The 18,281-nt window shown below is 45.7% G+C and overlaps 1 protein-coding gene across 1 annotated transcript in view; it reads left to right on the plus strand.

The window, feature by feature from the left end:
- The window catches only part of KCNK9 (potassium two pore domain channel subfamily K member 9), a 117,298-nt gene extending 99,482 nt beyond the window's left edge, over nucleotides 1-17,816 (plus strand). The window contains exon 2 of the mRNA XM_006258703.3: nucleotides 16,518-17,816. Coding sequence (XP_006258765.2) covers nucleotides 16,518-17,359 — 842 coding nt within the window. The 3' untranslated portion in view covers nucleotides 17,360-17,816. The remainder of the gene's footprint in view (nucleotides 1-16,517) is intronic.
- Nucleotides 17,817-18,281: the final 465 nt, after the last annotated feature.

Consider the following 18,281-nt stretch of genomic DNA (forward strand, 5'->3'; position numbering starts at 1 on the left):
GGGATGTAGATGAGACGGAAATGACTAATGGGGAGGACGTGATTTTTTTTTTTTTTTTTAGTTTGCTGTTTTAAAACATTCTGCTTGCTTGGTTGTTAATATGTCCTTAACAAGGGGTTCTGTTAAGGTCCAGGGCCACAACCTCATGAATAAAGACTAAGGAAACTTCTGGTCCACCTTTCTCCGACATTCAGTGAACCCTCCTTTAAGACCAGGGAAAATCAGACTCCACATCTTTGATGTTTGAATTTTAAAAATAAATAAGCAAGTTCCAAAAAAACCTCATACATTTCTCAGTTTCTTCTCTAGACGTTGTAGCATAGTGAAGGAAGAAAGAGACCTGATTCATTTTTGGTTTTGCAGGATCATTAGCTCACAAGCCTTTGTATTCTTTTCCGGATACAATTTTTTTTTCTTCCTACTCAGAAATATCATTCAAATGCAACTCCTGATCCACATTACATGAGTCAGTCCTCTGCCCTTACTGAGGGCTCCCACATCACTGCTAGTGAATTATACACAATTGCAATAAAGAAAATAATAAAAATTTGTCCAGGAAGGACATTTCCATTTGCATGGGCTAACATTTCCCATTGCATGGGCTAAGAATCACTGGTATAGATATGCACAGTATTATTGTTGTACACACAGACACACAGACACACACACACACACACACACACACACACACACACACACACACAGGTATGTGTGTATATATATATAACTGATCTAGGGAAATAATCTGAATCAGAGATATTTGGTAGGAGGAAGTTTCTTAGAAAGCAGCAATGACAAATGAGACCTTGGGGTGTTACAGTATGAGAATTTCAATGCGAGTTTGTAGTGTAATGGCATAAATATTTGCTAGAAAGCCCTGCTCATCCCGAGCTCTGTATGCGAAGGCAATGGATGGCTACCAAGGAATTTATAATCCTGTTGATTATGGTCCCGTGTACTAACTAGAACGTGCTGTCCAGCTCTAGGGAAGATATTGAAAAATTCGAGAGAAATCAGTGAAGAGTAATAAAAAGGATCAGGGGAGGGATTCTAAATTGGTAAACTAAATTTGTATGGTTTGGTGTTTCTCAACAGTCTTCGTCCCAAGGCACCCCTTGTTAGTCTCAACACATCCCTTGGAAAATGCCAGCTCTTAGCTTTCACTTGTTTTACGATTGCGTGAAAAATAATAGAGCAGTTTTTCTGTTGTAAGGAACTCAGAAAGACCACGGCCAATCAGAGTGTTTTTGACACTCTGATTCCTATTAGAAATCTTGTGGATCGTTTTTGCATACGTCACCTTACTAACATTGTATGGCACCCTGGAAGGGATCTCAAGGCATCCCAGTGTATCGTGGCGCATGGGCTAAGAATCACTGGTATAGATACGCCTCACTCATTAAACTCCTCTTGATTCCCATGTTGCAGGATTGTGACCTAAATTCTTCTATACATAAATCTTATGGGGTAAAATGAGACGTGGCCATCCAAGTATTTCAAAGGAATAAACAGCAAAGAAGGAGAGCCCTGTTTTACGTTGGCGTGGGGGTGTGGAAGAAAAGTAATAACATAGCAGAGAAAAGCATAGGTTGTATATCAGAAAAACTCCCTAATGGCAGGTTCTGTTATACAGTGGGATAGATTCCTAAAGGAAAGGACAGAAGTGCTGGCATTTTAAATCTTTTAAACAAGTTTGGACAAAGCCCTTGAGAGTATGCTGCAGAGAGCAAGTCTGCACTGGCCCCTGGGATTGAATGCGTGTGACCTGATAGGTCTTTTCCTCTTGGCCCCAGTGATTCTTTGCAGGTTGAGATCTTGTTCTGTGCATGATTGGGGACCATAAACGATAGGTGTTTGGGGCCAAACCTCTGACTGTGTGAGAAAAGGGGAGGGGAGGAAGTGGAGAGAAATGAATTCTCCACAGCCCGACATTTTCTTCTGTTGTTTCTGTCACTGTCAAGGAGGATGTAAAACACACGAACTTGGTTTCGGATCTGCTGTCGCAATCTTTGATTATCCTTTTCCTTGGGTGTCTGCTGACTGCACTTGCACATTTGAGGCAATGTTGGGTTTCTTTGTTGATTTGTTGATCATGGTTTATCAAGCAGTTGTGATCCCCACCTTATTGTACCGAGCTGAGACACGGACAACATACACAAGACCCCTCAAGTTGTTGGAGAAGTACCAGCAATGCTGCCTGCAGAAGATCCTTCAAGTCCAGGAAGAAGATAAATACACCAATGTTAGCGTCCTTTCACAAACAAGCACCACAAGCACTGAGGCGATGATCATCCAACGTCAACTTTGCTGTATCGGCCGCAACATCTGGATGTCTGTCTCCAGACACCTGAAGCAAGTTTTATTCTCCCAGTTTAGCCAAGGTGTATGCTCAAGACGAGGGTAGGGAAAGCGCTTCAAAGATGTCCACGAGGCCAACTTGAAAAAAATGCATCATTGACATCATCTCATGGGAAAATATTGTCCAGGATTGCCCTAAATTGAGAAGGAGTCTGCTGCAAGGATCTCAGTACTTTGAAACCTTACGATGACAACCGGAGATGGAAAAGTGGGAGCAGGAGAAACAGTGTGCCATGAACTGAATCAAGGATCTGTAGCCACCCACCCTGCATAGAAACACACAGCCACCGAGTCTGTCCATCCCACATTGGTCTCATCAGCCATCTTCAGACCCACAGATAAGACAGTCATGGAAGACAATTACCCTAGACTGAGAGGGATTGCCGAAGAAGTAAAACACAACTGAATGTGAAGTCCATTGATTTAAATGACTGCATGAGGTAGAGCATCAGGCTCTACAGCTGTAGATAATTAGATAGTCCATACTGTGATGATACCTTGGCTTCTGAACCCAACGAATCACAGTCAGCTGTCTCCTTTCCTTTGCCTTGAATTACTTTGGAGGATGAGTTATTCTGCATGAGAAGATGTCATTCTACTTTTCCAAGCTTCCCCTGGTACCTGCAGATTGAATCCAAAGTGAGTTTATACCATTCAGTATCTGGCTGCTGATTCATAAAATCATTGATTTCTCTAGCATGCTATCCAGGCTCAGGTGTAGAGCAGGCAAACTATTGACAACTTGGCAACAGGAAATCTAGAGCAGAGTCACTGTTGGCATAAGGAGTGGGTAGCACTGTCTAGTTAGATGTTACAGTACATTGCATCTGTGGTATGCCTGCTATTAGAAATGACTTGTTACTAATTTGCAAAGCTCCCGTGAAAAATTCACACAAAACTTTTCAAAGTGGCAGTTTTAAAACAAAAATGTTCTTGGAAAAAATTCTCTTTCAAAAATGTTCATTTTTAGGAAAAAAGACACCCCCCCTCTCTGCAAACATTTTGGTTTTTAAACACTGCATTTCCAGGTTTCATTTTTTTATAGGAAAAAAAAAAGCACACGGCAGTTTCCACAAAAAGTTCTCTCTCTCACTATTTTCTGACCGTTTCCAATTATTTGTTTTTAAGCAGTTCCTCTTTGTTTCCATCTTTTTTTCCTTTCCATAGATGGATGAATATTTTAGTTAGGTTAGATTCTTTCCTCCAAATACTTGAAACATTAAGTGATAAGGTTAGATGGTCAGCCTGAACCCATGTGTCCTCCTTTAGCAATATGGTGGGGAGAGGGGACAGGGGGTACAGCCTATGCTGCCTCTAAAGCACTGTTCTCTGTCTGCTATGGCGGTTGACCCGTTGAGGATCCATGCTAGCTAGAAGTCAAGGCTTGGTGTACGACTTGTATTGATCTCTGAAGAAACTAGTAAGAGTCCCTCAAAGGTAGCACCACCTCATGGGCTGCAGCATGGGTTCAGGATGTTGCATGCAGTATTCCCTGTTGATCCTAGCGGACCTACAGTCTATATAAACTTCACTCTCTTTTCAGAATGATCATGGCTGCACTTGGCTTCATTTCATATGCTGCTGTCAGACCACTGATAAATCAGCACTTTGTCCCTTGAGTAGGCAACAACTTAGGCCTGTCTGAGATGCTGGTCTTCTTCCCAAACATGGGCAGTGTTTGAGATCAGCCAGGATGCTCTTGCTATTGATTCACTGAGCTCAGTATCCCTGCACCGGTCATTGAGTTCACCATTTTCACTCCCTCTGATCGTCCATAAGAGACTGAGCCTGTTTCTGAGCCTGCTTTCTCAAGCATCTGCTTGTTCCTAGAGAGTATTTTTGATGTTGTTCACTCTCTCCTAACAAGCTGTCTATTAACATCTGCTGGTAACGGTTATGGCAATGGTGTATATGCCAACAGTTATTATGGGTGATGCATACAGATTACATGGACTTGAAGTGTTTACAGCCTCTTGGTGCTACAGTGCGAGGGCTTGGTTCACTACGGGGAAGAATTACAGTGAGGATGTTAAAGGAAACAATGCCAGCAAGTCAACTTCTAAAACCGAAAGTTTAAGTTTCAGAGAGCAGTAATGCCGCGTGTGGAGTAGACTGTACAAAACCTGATGATGATCCAAAAGAACGTAAGAAACAGGATTTAGAGCAGAGGTCGGCAATGTCTTGCCTGTGGGCTGGATCGAGCCTGTGGCGGACTCCATTTCCCAGCAGCCCCTGCCCACGTCGCTGTGGTTGGTTTCCATGGACCATGACAGCGTGGGGCAAGGTTTTCCATTGAGAAGGAAGAGCAAGAGGAGGACATATAGCTGGGCAAGGAGAGGCTCTGGGGCTGGGGTTTTGCAGCAGTGAAAGCATGGTCTGGATCCAGGGTAGTGCTGTGATCCGCTGACCACGTGCTCCTGGCAGGGGCGTGCCGGCAGGAGATCACAGCTCTACCCTGGCTCCAGACCATGTGGTCACCACTGCAAGGTCCCAGCCCCAGCCATGGAGCAGCTCCCAGCCCAGCTGCGTGCCCTGCCAGTGCTTCTGGGGTCGGTCTTCATGGAAACCCTGGCCCCACACTGTCACAGCACCACCGCCTCTGTAGTCTTCATGGAAACCAGCCTCAGCGATGCAGACAAGGGCTGCTGGGAAATGCAGTCAGGCCACTGGCCCAATCTGCCATTTTGCCTACCCCTGATTTAGAGGAACCCAGCATCTGACTTGGATGAGATGCTGGGGGTGCTGCTGAATCATCCATCTTTTAGGTGAATCGGTCAACTCTGCAGCTTTGCCATCATCTGCTCAGTGTGCTGACAGGCATTTGAGTTAGTCTGTCGGATCTGCTTGCAGACATCCTTGTGCCTGGGGTAACTTTGCATGCCAAGGTAGTCCCCTGTCTCAAGTTGTGATATACAGAGGTATGGCTTGACCCTCTATCCTCCAGTATAATGATTTGCATTGGTGCCATTTAGCAGATCAGAGGAGAAGGAGCTCACTTTTTTCCTTTTTCTCCCTGTCTGCTTCTGAAGGGATCTGCAGACCACCCTGCACTTCATTGCACCTCATTTAAAGTTGTTTTACTTCAGCAACTTAAAGCTTCAAATGACGTTCGACAGGAAAGATTCCCACACTCTTTGCAGAGAGTACAAGTCACGTGCCAAGTCACCTGCTGCTTCCTAGCTATACAGGGTTAAGGACATCATGTGAACTGTTGACCGTTACATGGTCTAATATTACAGCAGAGGTAGCAAGAAGATTATACGGGAAGGTAGGTTGTGTGAAAACAGGAAAGTGGAGCAGTGGTCTGAGACTCCCTCCTACAAGGTGCCTGTACAGGGCTGACATTAGTATCCTGATCTTCAACTCTTGAGGTTAGGCTTGAAATAGGTTCCTACTGGTGACATTCATGTCTTGGCAGCTGTATGGTTTCATCACACGACAGCGAGCCATGGTGTTGTGTCGCTATGACATGTCTTCAGTAGCTGCATTTTTATGAGCTCAAGGGGTTGATGTAGGATACCAGGTGGCAGGAACTGTAGTAACAGGACCTCAACCTGGCTGCAGGGATGGAAAGAAAAAATTGAATCATGGACACATGCAGAAAGGAAAAGCAGCAAGATTTGGCTATAACTTGGGTTTATAAGACAAGGGAGAGGAAGGAGTCCAAAAATAGCCCAAGATTAAGTGCTTGAGTGCCCGGGAGAATGACTATAATAGCACATTATCTTTCCTTTAGTTGAACCAGGATTACATGGGGCCCAAAAGATCTACTGCTTTTCTGATGAGAGTTTGATTTCTAACATGCTTTCTATAGGTAGCTGAATATTTTAGCTGGGTTAGATGTCTTTTCAACTATCTTTAAAATGCAACCACATCTGGGCTAGAGCATGACAGCTGTTTAATATGGCTAGCAATGCTATGCAACAGTTTTGGATAGGAAGGGAAAAATACAACTAAAATTATAAGCAGGAATTTCAATGAGCTGAATATTATCATCTAAGTAGGAAGGTAGCCAGGAACTGGAATTAAGACCTTGGGCTTGCAGACACTGGCATAGTCTATTAAATTAAAGGCAAGTGATCAAATCCTTATACAGAAGTTGAGGACGTCCAGGAACATGGTGCTCCCTAGCACCACGCTGTGTCATGCCATCACAGCCCCTCTTTTGTAACTGTGGGGAGAGGGGGATTTCCTTGGAGGTCTCCCATCCAGTTAACCATCAGGCCCAATCCTTTTTTAAGAGATCTAATTAGAGCCCAGCTTGAGGCAGCATGACAGCCGTCGATAACATGGTGGAATAAATTGATTTCTCCGTTGAAAATCTGCTTGGGAAAAAGAGTGGCAAGCCCCTTTTTATTCATGAACGTGCTTTAATAACCAGGATCAGCTTCTGGTTAAGTGTCATTATGAAGGTTTGCCTCTTGCATTGCTCCACTGTATCTCTGAGGTTCTTGTGTTTGTAACAGTTTGTAGTGCTGCTTTTGGCTGGGGCCTCGTCCTTATTTTCCTTTGTGAAACTTAGCACCCAGGAGGAGAGCCTGGCTGGCAGTGCGATGGTCTGAAATCTGTCCAAAGGAAGGGTGTAGCATGGACAACAGCAGAGCAAGCTTCCATGCACAACCCCTGCTAGTATCTCTCCAAAGTGAAGGGTTCACCTCCTGGGATAAGAAGAGAATTGCCCGTGTGGCTCATTCAGGCTTCGGCATCCCTGATGCGGCTGCCAGTTGTGACAAAGTTTTTCTTTTTGCTTCTGGATCTCAGCCAGGTGGGAAGGCTTTTGGTCACAACCACAGTCAGGCCGGTAGCACAACCAAGAGGCCGCATCACTCCGTTACCAAACTCAGCCTTATACCCATTTTATCTTTGCAAAAAAATGGTGTAGTTTCTTCTCCTTCTCATTCAATGTGCAGGCACTGAATCCAGATAAGAGACAGTTATTCTCTGTGGCACTTTCCCTGACGTAGATAAGCCTCTTAAGTGAGCATGTGACATCAGCCAAGTTTTATCTGAATTATGCCTGCCTGTCTGAGTTGCAGGTGCCATTATTCCCTTTTCATTCTCTGCTGTACAGAGCTGCGGCCAGAATGCGTAAGAAAGGGTTGAGTCATGGGGCTGGCACAGTTCATTTTTTTTTTGCATGCTCTTGTCAAACAGGAGACGGCCTAGCGAGAGCTGCCAAGTGTCCATCACTAGAGTGAATGATACACAAAAGAAAGAGGGGAAAAATATCCATGCTACTCATTGCAGGGGGGGGTAGGGGGGTGGGATGAATGGACGAAGATGACTTTCTCCCATGAATAATACAGAGAGTTTTGTTGCTTCAGAACTCCTGACATCTCAAAAGTGTCTGCAAATTTAATTCAAATATGAGCAAACACTTGCAGTGCTGCAGCTATAAAACAGATTTAATGTTGATTACAAAGACCAAATAGCTTCTTGCTGGAATATTTGTTTTATAATGATGAATCATTAAGCACTGCACACGTGCTTGGCCCAGTATTAAGGCACAGAACGCAGACGGATCCTGTCCTAAAGTGCTGACAGAATAGGGCCCTGTATAGAAATGCAGATTGCTATAAACTGCTTAGTGTCTAAATGAGATGGCCACAGTGCTGGCACAACATACTAGAGGATATTTAGGACTTCTTGCTTTTAATTTATCACTCCTATTATCATTGACTGACTTAGTCCAGGTGACAAGGCGCGTAGTTGCAATGACACTCAGTTGCCTGTTGAGAGGTTCTGGGATTTTACAATTCCTTGCTGTCTTTCAGGAAGAAGAAGATCAGGGAAATGTGTGGGTCCTTCACTGAAGGGAGGAGGCAACCTAGTGACAGATCATGTGGAAAAGACTGAAAAGTACTCAAATTTCTTTTTTTGCCTCGGTCTTCACAGGCAAGCTCAGCTCCCAGACTGCTGCACGTGGTAGCACAATTTGGAGAGGAGGGATTAGATGCAATACATTTAGGGTGCTGAGGGAGTTGGCAGATGTGATTGCAGAGCCTCTGGCCATTATCTCTGAAAGTTCATGGCAGTTGGGAGAGGTCCTGGATGACTGGAAAAGGGCAAGTATGGTGCGCACCATTAAGAAAGGGAAAAAGGAGGATCCAGGGAACTACACACTTACCTTAGTCCCTGGAAAAGTCATGGAGCAGGTCCTCAAGGAATCCATTTCTAAGCATTTGGAGGTGAAGGTGATTAGAAGCAGTCAGCATGGATTCATCAGAAGCAAGTCATGCCTGACCAACCTGATTGCCTTCTATGATGAGGTGACTGGCTCTGTGGATGCGGGGAGACCAGTGGATGTGGTGTACCTTGACTTTAGCAAGGCTTTTGATACACAAAACACTCTCCACAACATTCATGCAAGCAAGCTAAGAAAGTAAGGGCCGGATGAATGGACTATAAGGTGGATAGGAAAGTGGCTGGTTTGTCAGGCTCAAAGGATAGTAATCCATGGCTCGATGTCTAGTTGGCAGCCGGTCTCATGTGGCATGCCCCAGGGGCCATTCCTGGCACCAGTTTTGTTCAATATCTTCATTAATGACCTGGAAGATGGGATGGAGTGCACCTTCAGGAAGTCTGCAGATAACACCAAGCTGGGTTGGCGGGGGTGGGGGGGGGAGTAGTAGATATGCTGGAGGGTAGGGCTAAGATTCAGAGAGACCTAGACCAAGTGGAGGATTGGGTCAAAAGAAATCTCATGAGGGTTCAACAAGGACAAATGCAAAGCCCTGCACTTAGGATGGAACAATCCCATGCACCGGGACAGGCTGGGGGCTGACTGGCTAAGCAGCAGCTCTGCAGAAAAGGACCTGGGGGTTACAGTGGACAATACGCTGCATATGAGACAACAGTGTGTCCTTGTTGTGAAGAAGGCTAATGGCATCCTGGGGTGCATTGGTAGGAGCACTGCCAGCAGATCAAGGGAAGTGTTTCTTCCCATCTATTCAGCACTGGTGGAGCCACATCTGGAGTCCTGTGTTCAGTTTTGAGTCCTCCACTGTAGAAAGGATGTGGGTTCCCTTTGTTGGTGAGAGGGCAACTGAAATGGTTAGGGGGTTGGGGCACAAAAGCACCAACCCACTGCTAGCAGGTCAGCCTGTTAGCTCCACACTAAAGCACCCTCATGCCCCAGCCAGCCCCTCTATACCATGTTGAGCCAGGTTGGAGCAGCCCCAGCCTGGCAGGATGACCTCCCCAGGCTCCCTGCCAGCCGGGGCTGCTCTGACCTGGATCAATGCGCTGTAGTCCTGGGTGCATGTGTGAGTACGGTGCCCAAAAGCAATAAACTCTGGTCCAAAATGCACTGGAGTTTATTAAGTTGAATTAGCAGCACATGTAGACATGCCCTGTGTTATTCAGAGAAGAGTCTGGGCATCTTGGTGGATTGCAAACTCAATATGAGTCTGCAGTATGATGTAGCTGCACAAAAGGCAAATGTGGTTTTGCGATGCATCAATAGTAGCATCAGGTGAAGGATGCAGAAGAAGAAGTGCCTCTTTACCCAGCACTGGTTAGGTCTCATCTAGAGTTGTGTGTGCAGTTTTGGGCTCCACAGTTTGAAAAGGACATGGAGAAGTTAGAGTCTAGAGGTGCAGACAAAAATGATAACAGGCTTGGCAGGCAAGTTAAATGAGGAGAGGCTGAAGGAAATTGGTATGTACAATTTGCAAAAAAAGATGCTGAAGAGGGGTTATGATACTGGCTTCAAATATCTGAAGAGCTGCCATATAGAAAACAGACCTCTTCTCTCTTGCTGCGGAGAGTAGGATGTGGACCAGTGGCTTGAAGTTTCAGCAAAGTAGGTTTATACTGGAGATCAGGAAAAAATTCTTCGCTGTTAGAACAGGGAGGCAGTGGAATAGATGTCTGAGGAAGTTGTGGACTCTTCTTCACTGGAGGTGTTCAAGAAAAGTCTGGACAAACATTAGTTATGGATGATCTAGGAGCACCTATTTCAGGGGTGGCCAACCTGTGGCTCTGGAGCCACATGCAGCTCTTCAGAAGTGAATATGCATCTCCTTGAACGTTTGCACAAGCACACGGTGACCAGCTTCCAAATGGAGGGATGGAAGCTGGTCACCATGTGCTCGTGCAAAGATTCAAGGAGACGCATATTCACTTCTGAAGAGCTGCTTGTGGCTCCAGAGATGCAAGTTGGCCACCCCTGACCTATACTAATGTTCAGCTGTGGGTATTTCCCATGCTTATTGGGCTTTGCTAGTTCTACATGAGGCTCAGAAGAAATTGCTGCTCATGTGTCAGTTCTTCTCTCTCTTTTTTCCTGACTTTGGATGTATTGGGTGTTGGCTGCAGCCAGGGCTGGGGATTTTGAGTGCTCATGCTGGGACTTAAACCCAGAGGTTTTTGGCTAGAGGGTCTTGCCCCTCCACTCAGGGTCAGACCGATTGCCATATTTGGGGTCAAGAAAGAATTTTACACCATAATCAGATTGGTGTGGACTGTGGGGTTTTTTGCCTTTCTCCATAACAGGGAGTGTGGTGTGATCATCTTCCTTGGATCTTTTGAGCATATATATATTAACTTTTACAGAAGCAGGGCATTGGCCGCTGTGGTCTCCCTGCTTTACCTGTGGCAGATTAGGGCGTTATGCCTTGTGTTGTGTCAGGGTTGGCTGTGTAGGTTTACTAAGAGGTGAGATTACAGATTTGTACAGGGCAGTTTGGATTGGGATGATCTTGCCTCAGGCTGGGGGGTGGACTAGATGACCTCCAGACATCCCTTCCAGCCCAAATTCTCTATGATTCGAAATTCAACCTGCAGGACACATGGGACTTTGAGATGCCAGGGCCGTGCCTTGCTATTCCTTCAGAAGTGCATGAAATGAAAATAACCAAGCATTTCTCCTGGAGTGGGACATGCCTGCTTCTAAGTACCCAACGGTGGATTTTCTTTTGTGTCATCTCTCTCTCAAAAGTCAAAAGCAAGCTGTGGAAGAGCACATGCTGATGAGGCAAAAGAGGTTGGAAGTCTGCCTTGAACAGAGCAAAAAAGGCACTGGTGAGGCCTTATTTGTCAGTAGTGTGGCCTCACCTGGAGTACTGTGTCCACTTTTGGCCCCACACTTCAAGGAAGATGTGAACTGATTGGAAAGAATCCAGTGGAGTGTGACAAAAAGGGTCAGGGACTTGGGAAGCAAGCCTAATGAGGAAAGGCTAAAAGAACTACGGTTATTTAGTTTGAAGGGGATTTCCTAACAATCTTCAAATACTTGAAGGGTGATTATAAAGAGGATGAAGATAACCTTTCCTGTGTGGCTAGAGCTAGGGCCAATGGCCTCCAACCACCTCCTGAAACAAGAAGAGCGTTCAGTCTCTGTGACCCTTTCAGCCTTTGGCTGCCTCCAGCTGCAGCAGAAGAAATTTTAGGTTGGAGATGTGGAAGAACTTCCTCACTATGAGGGCGGTCAAGCATTGGGACAGAAGCTGTGGTCTCTCCATCCCTGGAAATTTTAACACCTTGGGGCATGATACTTCCTCATCCCTTGGTGACCGTCATCTCCATAGAGAAACAAGAAGGCTGAAGTCTTTTGTGAATGCTTGGGAAATTAAAATAAAAAATGAAGCAACTTTGGCCCCTTGTTCAAGGTGGATGTCACTCATGTTCTTCGTATTCTTCCGCTCTACTTGGCATTGGTGAGGCTGCAGCTGGAGTACTTCATCCAGTTCTGGGCACCGCACTTCAAGAAGGATGTGGAGGAGCTCGAGAGAGTCCAGAGAAGAGCCACTCATGTGATTTGAGGCCTGAAAAGCAAGCCATATGAGGAAAGGCTGACAGATATGGGACTGTTCAGCCTACAAAAGAGAAGACTTTGGGGCATTGGCGACGTGTAGGGGGTGCATGTGGGTGCATGTGCACCCCCTGAGATCGGCCGTACACCCCCTGGAAGTGCCAGCTGTGAAACTCGAAGTGCTGCTGGAAATGCATTTTTGGTTTTGCCACTGGCTTAGCAATTGGCTGCTGGGGGACACCCCTCCTCCTGGTTGGCAGTTGCTGGCTGGGGGACACCCCCCCATCAGTGGTCTGGTGCCCCCCCAGACTTGAGAGGCACCGGTTGCCCATGCTTTGGAGGGATTTGGGGGCAGCTGACAAATATATCAAGGGAGAGCATCAGGGACTAGGAGAACAACTATTCACCAAAGCGCCCCAGGGGAAAACCAGGAGGAATGGTCATAAACTCCTAGAAGGAGGTTTCCGACTGGATATAAGAAAAAACTTCTTCACGGTTCGTGTGATCAGACTCTGGACTAGAGTCCCAGGTGGGGTGGTGCAGGCACCTACCTTGGCCATCTTCAAAAAGAGACTGGATGCACACCTTGCTGGGGTTACTTGACCCCAGCAGTGTTTCCTGCCCAGAGCGGGGGGGCGGGCTGGACCTGATGATCCCATGAGGTTCCTTCCAGCCCCTAAACTTCTGCGTGAATCTGTGCTCCATCTAGGCATGTCTCACACCTTCGTTTTCCAGTTCCCCAGCTCAGAGAAATCAGCCTGCTACTGCCCTGGTCCTAGCTTTCTGCAGCAACAACCAAGCTGGGTATTAGAAACAGGAAGCCTCCTGGTTGTATTGATCGTTCTCCAAGGTATGGCTTCACATACCCAAGCTCGAGCGAAGAGCTGTAAACAAGCTGGAAACACTTGTAAAGTTGCTTTCTCGTGAACGTGGCGGGGGAAGCAGCCCAGGATACTTCTACAGAAATCTTTTTGTTCTGAGATGTGCTCATCCCACTGGCAAAGCGAACCTAGCCATGTACAATAAGCAGAACGTGCCTTATGTCAGGAGAAGGCGTTTTCCTCTTTGCCCATGTTGCGCTCCCTGATGTAGGGGTCGTTTCACATTTACGGATACTTTCTGCTTTCTCATGAACACTCGAATTCCCTGGGTTTCTTCCAGGCCTCCAGCCCTTAGCTTAAGTGGATGCATTCTTAATATCATGGTCTTAGTGTCGTCGTCCTGACTTTCGTCCCTTCTTCTTCACCACAGGATGCTGAAAAAGATCTAAGCTCAATACCATCTGACTCCTTTAAACCAGTTTTGTTCCAGTTTCATATCCAATGTCGTTCCAATCGAGTCTCTCTCACCTCCCAGCTTGTAAGTCCTTCTCTTAGTATCCTGCCAAAGTGCAGCGGCACGGTGCTGGAGAACTTAATAGGAGTTCCCAAACACCCTGCACTGAAATTCAAATTCTGCTGTTCAAGCAGTCACTCACGCCCATTCAGGCCTGACATAAATAAAAGCTATCTGCTCGTAGCCTGACCTTGTCCACTGAAAGAACACTGCTTACAGGTAAGAAAAATTATCTTTCCTCCTCTTTCTTCTTGGCAAACAGTAACTTCTCTTACACTTCCAACCCTGGCGGGGAGGGCAGCTTGAAATGTTGAATCTGCACAATTAAGGCTCCAGGAATGTAAATGTCCCAGTTTACCTTTCACCTGCTCCACGTTTTGGTTATGGATTGACTCTGCATCAGTGCTGGAAAAGAGAGCTTCACCTTTCCTTAATGCACTTAACGAGGTCCCTGTGATCGGTGCCGCAGTGCTACAGACTGTCCAGATTATTGTCTACGCTACAGAAATGCCTCGTGGATTCCTAAAGATAACATCTATTTTTCAGGTTTCATTACAATTGGATAAATAACGCCCCGTCTGTCCGACATGTTTGTTATCACACTACATTATACTATAACTTATGATCTGATGCAGTGAGGAAGCGGCTATGGCCTAATGGGATAGACTAGAAGTCAGAATCCCTCAATTCTGTTTCCAGCGATGTGACCCGGTGAAAAGTCACAGATACCTCCCAGTATCTACATTTGCCTACCTATAAAATGGGGTTACTAATATTTACCTATCTCCCATGAGTATTGCGTGGCTGCATGAATTACGAGATCTACGGAGTGCTTTGAGAAACTTGGATGAAGTATGTCAGTGTATAATATTAAGGTGTTATAATCTTCCTAAACAGTCTCTAAGGATCCTTAACGAGTGGGACACGATGATTTCAAAGGAAATCTTTTCTCGGCCCTAAACATTTTCTTTAGAGCCCAAAGTGAAAGCTGTTTCTACCAACTGCCATCTCTGTAACCATCTGGAATATCACATTTTCTGAAGTGCTCCTCCTCTTTATCAGCTGTAACTAAAGCTATAAAATGGGAAGATGTCCCTGGTTTAATTAACACCCCTGTAGTTCAAAAGCTGATGTTAGTAATGAGAAGCAATTACAGCCTTTACTGAGGGACAATCAGGTGGAACAAATCCAACATCCATCTTTGGGAGACACTTGTCCCCCAGGTAATTTGGAAGCTGCTTTTTGTACTCAACTGACAACCTGGCCTGATGCAACAGGTGGATTTGCAATTAATTATAGCAAATTATCTGTTCTATAATCTTAACAATAACTTGTTTCTGTTTTCTAGCAGACCTGTTTTTCTGTCCTTGTCCTGCTGCCAGCATGCAGCAGTTTAAGGAAGGAAGTTAAGGGAGGAGGCCTTGTTACGTTTTTGAGGACATAGTTGCTCCCTGTCACCCCCCCCCCCCCCTTGTTTTTCTAGCTTAGTTATTCTTTTTTTGTTGCAAATTGCCTGGCATTCAGTAGTGGGCTCCGAGCCAAGTGCATTGATAAATGCTTGCTTCTGTAGCCAAGTGCAGGGTAATTTACTCCCACCCTCTGCAACAGGGGCCAAACTGCTACTTGTATTGCATTCAGTGTCCGTCGCACTGTCAGCTGGCTGAAAACATCAACTTCAAGCTGCAGTTTTGACTGGTGATGGGCAAATGTTAAAAACATTACCCAGGACATGACCAATGAACCAGCTAAGTTTCACATGAAGTCTTACTTGAAGGCTTAGGTTGGGCATTTATCTTGCACAATTCCTTTGCACTGGAGCAAATTCCATGCTCGATTAAATTGAACACGGATAAATATCTACAAGCTGGGTCTTTTATCCAGCCCTCCTGTGCTTGTCCTTCATTGCCAGGGAAAAGGTCTAGATAAGGACAGAAGAATTGATCCATCTTCCCCAGTATGCTGTGTCTCCCAGTGGGAGGGAGTGGATGCTGAAAGGGAGAGCAAATTGGGTAGGACCAGGGTTTTTTCCACTGTGCCTTTCTCACCTGTAGCCTCCAGCATTTGGGTCTGGGACAGACATTGCAGAAACTGGTTTGAGCTAAACCAGATAAGGCTAATACTACGTTCAACCAGGTTTATTTCACTGGTTTCAGCCATTTTCAAACTGGTTTATATGCACTGAACATCTGTTCTGTTGCAGGTTTAAACCAGTTTCTGATCACTTAAACCGGTTTCTGTGTAATGTCTGTCCCTAGCCTTAGGGTCTAGGACGTTCTGATTCAGAGGCTGTATCCCTAACCCGCATGCTCCGTAGCTAGTGAATGGAGCACTAGGGGCTACAGCTACCATTTAAGACACTGGTTCTCCACCTTTTTAGACTCAAAAGGCACCTCTTATTAGACTCAAGGTTCCCCCCGTAACTTTTGTGAATTGAGCAGCACCCCCTTTCAAAAGCTAATTTATTAATTACTGTGCTTACCTCTTTGCAGAGGGGCCAGGCAATGGGGTCCTGAGCCTGCCTATATCTGCTTGTCTCCTCACACTTGCTGTGACACCCTTCAAAGGATCTTACGGTTCCCCCAAACCCCAGTTGAGGATCACAGATTTGGGGACGACTTAGAGACAGCTGGTCATCAGACCAGACTCCAAACTCCCGAGACTGGACTGTCAGGTCCCTGTGCAGTATATGAGGAGAGATGGGCATCGCATGAGAACATGCCGACAAGAACGTGCTTTTCTTTAAACTGGAAAACAGCAGAGATCCCCCAGTCCTTCACTAGATCCTTTCTGCATGCAAACGAACACCTGGGTTTTCCTTTTCTACCTATATCAATACTTTCCCTCCCTCCCCCCCACCCTGCAATATCTGCTTCTCTAAAGCCTGGTCATGAATGCTGGTATTAGCCAAGGATTTACATGTGCCCATTTGGGCAAATGCTCTGGGTGGGAAAAATCTTCGGGATTGATGAGACGTTTGACTTTCTCTTTGCTAATGATTGCACTAACTCTAAAACGAGAGGGCATGGATAACTCCCCACTGATTCTCTATTCTTTTCATTTCTTTCTGCAGGTTATGGGCATGCTGCCCCGGGGACTGACGCAGGGAAGGCCTTCTGCATGTTTTACGCTGTCCTGGGGATCCCACTGACACTGGTCATGTTCCAGAGCCTGGGCGAGCGCATGAACACCTTTGTCAAGTACCTCCTGAAACGCATCAAAAAGTGCTGCGGGATGAGGAGCACGGAGGTCTCCATGGAAAACATGGTCACTGTGGGTTTCTTCTCTTGCATGGGAACCCTCTGCATTGGAGCGGCAGCCTTTTCCCAATATGAGGAATGGAGCTTTTTCCACGCTTACTATTACTGCTTTATAACATTGACTACGATAGGGTTTGGAGACTATGTGGCCCTGCAGACCAAAGGGGCCCTTCAAAAGAAGCCGCTGTACGTGGCTTTTAGCTTTATGTACATCCTCGTGGGGTTGACAGTCATTGGGGCATTTCTAAATCTGGTTGTTCTCAGGTTCTTAACCATGAACAGTGAGGACGAGAGGCGGGATGCTGAGGAGCGGGCATCCCTGGCGGGGAACCGCAACAGCATGATTATCCACATCCAAGAGGACTCCCAGCACGGTCGGCCGCGGTACAAGGCCGAAGTAACAGACCTTCAATCCGTTTGTTCCTGCATGTGTTACAGGTCCCACGAGTACACCAGCCGGGTGGTGTCCCACCAAAATTCGTTCAGCTCCAAGCTGAACCCTCAGTACTTTCACTCCATCTCTTACAAGATAGAGGAGATCTCACCAAGCACATTAAAAAACAGCCTTTTCCCATCTCCCGTTAGCTCCATCTCACCTGGGTTGCACAGCTTTACAGATAACCACAGGCTGATGAAAAGGCGAAAGTCCATTTAAAGCGATCGGTCTTCTTTTGCTCTTCTTGTTTCCCCCAATTCTTTTTTGGTTCCTTGAGTGAGACGGAGCGAGGCCAAAGGGAGTATAAAAAGCCAGTCCTCCTCCGAGACTCCGCTCTTGAGCATGAAGCATGGATTATTACTGTTCCAGCAAAGTATGCCTTACATTACCCCCTCGGTGGATTTCAGAGGATTCGAGGTGACGCGAAGTGGGTACCAAATCCAAAGTTGCACACAAAGCTGGGAGCCTTCACGTGCCAGCGGCACTCCTGACCTAATAAACTCTTTTCCTCACAAGCAGGTTGCTGTGTGCGTGCGTGCGTGCGTGTGGGATGTGTGTGCGTGCAATTCCACAACTAGTGCCATGTGACAAAAACTCAAAGCATCAGGTATTAATTTTTCCCCTTGAAGCAATTGTGTTCCAGCCTGCTTTTAACTTTTAGATTGCTTCCAAAGGAACGGGGAGGGCGGGGGGGAAGGGGAGCCAATTTGTTTTGTTTCTGCCAAGTCGAGCATGCGCCAAAAGCAGTTAATATACCAGGTGTATCATGATAAATTTTTTAATGCTAGATTTTAGATTGTATTAACATAAAAAGAGGCAGGAAAAGATGGGATCATTTTAGCTTGCCGGTGGAAAGGTAACAAAAAATAAAATAAAAAATAAAAATAAAGCATGCACTTTGTAAAACTGGTATGCATTATAAAAACACAAGAAAAACTAGCAATGGAATTAATAATCAAAAGCAAATAATATTATTGATTTAACTACATTTTACTTTCACCATTTGCTACTGTTCCAACAATTTGCTGTTCAAGTGGATTTTTTTTTTTTTAACAAAAACCCGGAAAATTGTTGGAACTATAGAGTGTCTATTTTGTTATTTTCGCTCTTATTTATACAATTTTATTATTATTATTATTAT

The sequence above is a fragment of the Alligator mississippiensis genome, chromosome 3 (assembly GCF_030867095.1).
Source record: "Alligator mississippiensis isolate rAllMis1 chromosome 3, rAllMis1, whole genome shotgun sequence".
NCBI lineage: Eukaryota > Metazoa > Chordata > Crocodylia > Alligatoridae > Alligator > Alligator mississippiensis.